Source organism: Ipomoea triloba, chromosome 11 (assembly GCF_003576645.1).
Source record: "Ipomoea triloba cultivar NCNSP0323 chromosome 11, ASM357664v1".
NCBI classification, from domain to species: domain Eukaryota; kingdom Viridiplantae; phylum Streptophyta; class Magnoliopsida; order Solanales; family Convolvulaceae; genus Ipomoea; species Ipomoea triloba.
In genome coordinates, this window is record NC_044926.1 from 15,165,294 (window position 1) to 15,172,579 (window position 7,286).

General features: G+C 37.1%; 1 protein-coding gene across 1 annotated transcript in view; it reads right to left on the reverse strand.

Moving 5' to 3' along the window:
* LOC115996862 (2-isopropylmalate synthase A-like) overlaps positions 1-6,317 on the reverse strand; it is a 10,053-nt gene extending 3,736 nt beyond the window's left edge. Inside the window, exons 1-6 of the mRNA XM_031236298.1 lie at positions 5,580-6,317; positions 4,701-4,914; positions 4,544-4,624; positions 3,188-3,280; positions 3,013-3,099; positions 501-601 (exon numbers count right to left, since the gene is read on the reverse strand). Of these exons, the coding sequence (XP_031092158.1) occupies positions 501-601; positions 3,013-3,099; positions 3,188-3,280; positions 4,544-4,624; positions 4,701-4,914; positions 5,580-6,268 (1,265 nt within the window). The 5' untranslated portion in view covers positions 6,269-6,317. The remainder of the gene's footprint in view (positions 1-500; positions 602-3,012; positions 3,100-3,187; positions 3,281-4,543; positions 4,625-4,700; positions 4,915-5,579) is intronic.
* Positions 6,318-7,286: the final 969 nt, after the last annotated feature.

Sequence of the window (7,286 nt, forward strand, 5' to 3'; positions counted from 1 at the left end):
AAAAAAAAAAAAAAAAAAAAAAAAAAAAAAAAAAAAAAAAAAAAAAAATTCCAAACAATAAGAGGCCATTTGGCATTTACCCACCCCAATTAAATTTCTAGAAAAGTAATTATAGGAAATGTATTTGCTGGGAAAAAGAATCAGACCACCCCTAACTTGAATTTACTTCTCTTGATTTCAAAGAATCACATTCCCAGTTGACCCAAACTTTTCCAAGTCAAAGCATGCATCAAACATGGTAATAAATTTCCCACCTTTTAAATTGTCAAAATTTTCATAGCTACCAAATGGCCTATAAGGTGTATAATAAGTCATTATTTGGAAAGAACACAAATCAAATGTCATGCACCTATTATCAGTGAAAATAATTTTTCTCAAGTATAATGGAAAATTCAAAAAACTAGACAAGGTCATTGTGGACAATTACAACTTAAAAGTTAAAAGATAAAGCCCCAGACATACTGTGGATAAAAGCATTTGATGGAGAAAAGGAAGAATACCTGAGTTTTCCAAGGACAATACCAGATTCATTAGCCCGGTGAAGCCCAATATCCTCTGGAGATATTATCTCATATGTATCTTTGTGCTTTAGCATTCCGTCCTATTTTACAGATCCAGCCATGAGCAAGGGGGAAGGGAAATATAGTATAGTAATAGTTTGGGGAATGGTTACACACAGCACATTCATGTTGACATATTTTACTATTTGTTGAAAGGATGAAAACATCAATATGATTGATCTAAAATGGCACACTTCTGACACACAATAGATCCAGCCATGAGCAAGGGGGAAGGAACTTGTAGCTTGTGTTCTAACCTCTGCAGGTGGGAGAATTTGATGAATGACAAGATAATTCACACAACATCATTAAATATTGCTACACAGTTCAATATGTGTATTTTAAATAAAAATCATTTTATGTTCTGTATTTTGGTAATGTTATAAATATAACTCATGGTCCAACTCTTTTTGGTGATTAGGAAGTTCATATCAATCTTTGGTTTCCTCTAGTCCTCTAAAACAAACAAAAAAAAAAAAAAAAAAAAAAAAAAACTCAATACTCTAGATAATGGTAGTTGAGAACAAAACCATTATATAAACAAGTTACCAAAATAAATAAATATGTGTATGTGTGTGTCTATATGTATGTATGTATGTATGTATGTATATATATATATATATATATATATATATATATAGACAGAGAGAGAGAGAGAGAGGCATATACACATCAGAATTTATTCTCAAGAGAAAACTAAGAACGAATTCTAACGGCTCTAAAGCAAGGGGAAAGGAATGGCATTTTGGTAATTATTTCCAACTTTAAAGTGCACTTCACAATACAATAGAGTGCATTTTGCACAGTGCACTTTGTAGTGTTCCTAAGTGCACTTTCACATGAACTTTAAAGTGCACTTAGTAACAATATAAATTGCAACACTACAGGGTGCACTTTCACATAAAACTAGATGCACTCTATAGTAGTTGTCGAGTGCACTTTAAAGTTCATATTATTTACCAAAATGTCGTCATGTTTTATCCTTCTCCTTGCTTTTGAGCTAACGCCTAACGGTTGGGATTCGTTCTTAGTTTACTCCTGGGAACAAATTCTCATATGATCCTAATCATATATATATATATATATATATATATATATATAATAAACATAATAAATGTGAATGAAGGTTATACCCCTCATTTATGTCCGTTTTTTCCGTTAAGTTTTTTTGTACATTATGCTATAAAAGTTGTACTATATAATATTTTGGACAAATATACCTCTACCGTTATAACTTCCATTATCTTTTCCACTGTTGTTACTATGCACATGCATCCACCATATATTTTCTTATCTTCTTCAATAATAATAATAATAATAATATATACACATTAAATGTTAGAGTTATATGTTAGTTATTTTTTAAAATATAAATATCCAATTTATAAAAATATTTTACATTATTATTATTATTATTATTTACTATATTAAAATTTAAATAAATTTAAAATTTTAATACAAAATACTAATATTGGGCACCTATTTTTTGCGCATTGCGCATAAGAAAAACTAGTATATATATACCAAAATGTCATCGTGTTTTTTCCTTCTCCTTGTTTTTGAGCTAACGGCTGGGATTAGTTCTTAGTTTACTACTGGGAACAAATTTTCATATGATCCTAATCATATATACATACATACACACACATATATATAGAGAAAGAGTAATATCAAATGAGACCACCTCTTTCCGTGAGTCGGTGGGACCCTTTATGAATGCCCACAATCTCCTACACGAATGCACACAAACCAGATTGTGTGCAATTCGCCCAACAAGAATGCACACAATCTAGTTTGTGTGCATTCGTGTAGTAGATTGTGTGCAGTCATGTAGGGTCTCAGGGGAAGAGGTGGTCTCGCTGGAACATTCGCGCGCGCGCACACACACACACACATATATATATATATATTAAGGAACTGATTACCAAGTCAATGCAAAAAAAAATATTGTATCAACAATTTTAGAAAACACATTTGCATTACAGCTACGCAATATTTATTGGAAACTACCCAATGAATCAACTAGGAAGCGAAAGACACAGATCCCAAGGGCTCAGTTTTGAGGTTAGGTTGTCTATAACTATTTATTCATAACCTTTGAAGCTCCTAGCTAATAACTAAATGGTAATCAATAATTTATTGTGTTCTTTTTTCTTCAGGCCTTTGAAATAGTAATAAAAGTTTCAACTGTTGCATAACTTGTCAAATCATTTCGCAAAAGCACTATTATATATTCTTCTGTGTTTCTTTTCTGATGATGACTTAGTATTTATTATTTTAATATATTTTCTATTTATTGATTCTCTTCAAAAAAAAAAAAAAAAGATATAAATTGAACTAGTATTATAGTAGCAAGGAAATATTGCATAGGCACAACAAGCAGAACACAAATGTGCTGTGGATAATGTTGAGCAAACCATGCACTGATTTTATAGTTGATAATACAACTTACCTGATGAATACCACTTTCATGAGCAAAAGCATTAGCCCCAACAATGGCCTTATGTGGCTGCACATGTAGGCCAGTATATTCCTCTACCTGAACAGCAAACAGTCATCAACCAAAACCAAGATGGGAAACAAATGTGATTTTTATTTTTATTAGTTAGACATTATATGTTTAATACCATCTTGCTTGCCATGATAATCTGTTGTGTATTTATCCCTGTATAAAGGCCACCTAACACTTGCTCGCCACGACATTTCAAAGCCATTACAACCTATGTACAGAAAAATCACAACTGTCAGGGAAGAAAATAGAATTAAAGTTTTCTAGAATAATCAAAGAGGAAGAATAAGTAGATAATGCCTATGAATCACAATACAAACAAGTTAGCATTTTTACCATCATAAAGAATAAGAGGATCATACCCAAACAATAAATAAATAAATAAATAAAAATTGACCTAACCAGGAATATTTTTGCAATTAATTTTTTCACAGCTTAAAAAGTAGCATGCATCAGAATAACCCTATTCCATATTCATAAATCCTAATGCTGAATAACATAAAAAAATGCTTGGGAGTTAACTCAGAAAAGATTATCTAGTAACTAATGTCTGCACATCACAGGTCAGTGAGTCAATCATTAGAAATAGCTTATGTAAGTAGGAAGACATCCTGCTCAGTGTCTTCTGATCATCCTTCATTTCCGTAAATCACCAGGAATACAGAGAATATCTAGCAGACTCTCAGCCACGTAGAGAGAACCAGCAAGAAACATGCATGGAGAAGAGAGATTGGATGTATAGACTGCCAAAACTAATGACAGTAACATTTTTATTTTTGAGGGGAGGGGGTGGGTGGGGACAAATAATATTTTTTTTCTAAATTAAAAAAATTAACAAAAAAAAAGAAAGTAGGCTTGTATTGCATCACATATGAAGAATCAAATTACATTTTCTGTTCATTTCTTGTTCGGAATTCAGGCATTCAGCCAACATCATCCTGTGTTACTATTGGAAAAGTAAAATAGACAAAATGCTAATTAGTGGTTCAGATGCACATCAAGAATACAAAATTGTTAACTTGTAACTTATCCAAAAAATTTAAAAATAAGAAATTGTTAAACTGTACTATGTAGGAAAAAGTAGCAAATATGACATTTTTTTCTTAAAGCTGTTTTTAAGTTAGCATGAATAATTACAAATGTAACAACCAAAGTGGAAATAATTGCGAAATGTTTCTTGTAATAGTTATTAATGGGTGCTAGTGTAAGGGTCCTCATAAATCCACAAAATTTTGGCTTCCGACTACTAACCAAATGATTTTTAGAAACCAAGAAAGCTTTGTGAGCTAAGGATCTGACTATTCATATATGTGCAAACACTGACACGAGTCCAGCCAAATATTTGGTTTTATGGTCAATGGAGAGGAATGTTGACCAGTAAGATCATAAGATGTACAATTGATGATTCTTCTTCTTCCATTGTCTGATAATGTCTTGGATCTCCAATAAAGAGACCAAGTGTAATATTACCTACCTCCTCCAGTGAAGCATTTCCAGCTCTCTCACCAATGCCATTGATGGTCACTTCTAACTGTCTTGCACCTGCACATGCTCCCTGAAAAATGAGCACCAATGTTAGTCCAAACTGAACCTGCTGATATATAATTGAAATTAAGAAAAAGCCTACATACAGCTAAGGTGTTGGCAGTCGAAAGCCCTAGATCATTTTGGCAGTGTGTTGAAATGACAACATTTTCAATTCCAGGGGTGTTGGCTTTTATATCAGAAATCAGCTGTCCAAATTCATTGGGAATGGTATATCCAACAGTGTCTGGGATATTAAGGGTTGTTGCTCCAGCTTTGATAACTTCTCCTAGTATTTGATAAAGAAACTCCCTGTCAGATCTGAAAGGAATAGAAGGTTAAGTAAACAAAAGGCATAATAATTAGAGTAATAAATAAGAATATTCTTGAGAAGACTGCCCGTGTTTAACATGAATGAAGGTGTTAGCAAAAAGGGCTTGCAGAGGTAAGAGGCAAAGAGCAGGGCAAATTTGTAAACTCATTGAAATTATAAAATTTACCCAGCATTTGTTGCTTGTTAGGAAAAAAGTGGTTTGTACTTACCATTGCTTTTGATATTTTATCATGAGATTAGCAAAGAGCCAATGCATACCAAACATTTATCTAGATCTCATAGGTGAACAATGTACATTTGCCATGGGATCAGGAAACATGCAATATCAAATCACTAAATGCAAGTGAAAGCATATCAGGGGGAATAAATTGTTTGGTGTTTCAGTTGCAACTCATGGCCATTTTTTATCTTGACAAGTGGGAACAAAAAACAATCAAAGGAAGATGACCATAAATCTAGTGAAACTTCTCATCAACCCATGTGTTGTAAACTTTTATGTGTATAACAAAATCACTACTCACAACATTTGAATGCTCCTATCCAGCTTTTTCATCCAACATGTTCATTTTCTCATTTATTATAAAATGCAAAAATGGATCATAAATGATGTGCTGAAAATGTAAAAGCACTAATAAGAAATAAATAATTTAACCTGCCGGCATCTTCAGGGCTAAATTCGACGTCCGGGCAACCCAAGCTCCTGGCATATGCGACCATGCTAGTGGCCTTCTCCACCACTTGTTCCCTGGACATTTTGAGCTTGTAGTTCATGTGGATCTCACTGGTAGCAATGAAGGTGTGGATCCTGGGCTTCTTGGCATGCTTTACAGCCTCCCAGGCCTTGTCTATGTCTCTCTTATTGCACCTGGCGAGGCCGCATATGACGGGCACGTGATCGCCCTCCCCACGGCCGACCTCCTCGGCAATCAGTCTAACAGCCTCGAGGTCTGCCTCGGAGGAAGCGGGAAATCCGGCCTCAATGATGTCGACGCCGAGCCTGGCGAGCTGGCGGGCTACGGCGAGCTTCTCCTTGGTGGTCATGGTGGCCCCGGGGGACTGCTCGCCGTCGCGGAGAGTGGTGTCGAAAATGCGAACATAGTTGGGATCGGGGATTCGGTTCGGGATGTATTCCGGCCGGCGCGCAGGAGAAGAAGACTCGCAGCGGACGGCGGCGGCGGAGAAGGATTGAAATGAGGCCCGCCTTGATGCGCCGCTAATTGAGCAACTAAGCTGCTTCGAGAAACTAGTAGCGATAGTGTGAATGGGAAGGTATTTGCATGTGTATTTGGATTCCGGTGGGGTGATTACCGGAGGGTTTGGGCTTGCGCGCAGACACGCCATTGTTGACGACGGCGAGCTGGAACGCTTCACTATTTATAGTCGTTGAAATGAATAAAAAAACTACTACTAATGTGGGGTTCAGGGTTTTATAAATGTTTAATTCCATTTGCTCTAACATCTAACTGCTCAAAAATATTCATTTTGGTTCCTCCGTTGTTGGTTAATTTAATTTAATTCATATAGGCCAAAGACCTTGTGGTCAAGTGGCATTCGGTGTCCCGATTAACACTCCCACATGGATGATGGGAGTGGGTTCGAGAATGTTGACTTGTTGTGCTTCAGTAGGTTGAATACTACGAATACGTTAGATTATATTTGATGGGATATAAGACTGGCCGGATGGACGACTCGGTATATTTGATGGGATATAAGACTGGCCGGATGGACGACTCGGATAGGGCAGAGGGATATAAGACTGGCCGGATGGACGACTCGGATAGGGCAGAGTGGACGGAGTATATTTGATGGGATATAAGACTGGCCGGATGGACGACTCGGTATATTTGATGGGATATAAGACTGGCCGGATGGACGACTCGGATAGGGCAGAGGGATATAAGACTGGCCGGATGGACGACTCGGATAGGGCAGAGTGGACGGAGTATATTTGATGGGATATAAGACTGGCCGGATGGACGACTCGGATATGGCAGAGTGGACGGAGGCAACGGATGAATAAAATGAGGTGAAAGGATGACTGCGAGGTCCAGGCTTCCGATCCGGAGATCGGACGAGCGGAGGAATCTAAGCCAATAAGCATCACCTGAACATTCAAGGCCATACCTTCATCAGCTTCCTGTATCATATCGTCCTGGCTTCCCCCACCCATCTGCATAGCACCACCTAGCCTTCCTTCCCGGTCAGGAGTTATGTCAGGAGTTCTCTCCCAGTTCGCCTCCCAGCCTTCCTTCCCGGTCAGGAGGCCCGAGACTGAGAGATCGAGGCCTTCGGTCAGAGGTCCGGATAGGTTGTGAGCCAGACCGAGTAATTGAGGCTTCCGGTCGATCGATCGAGGCCT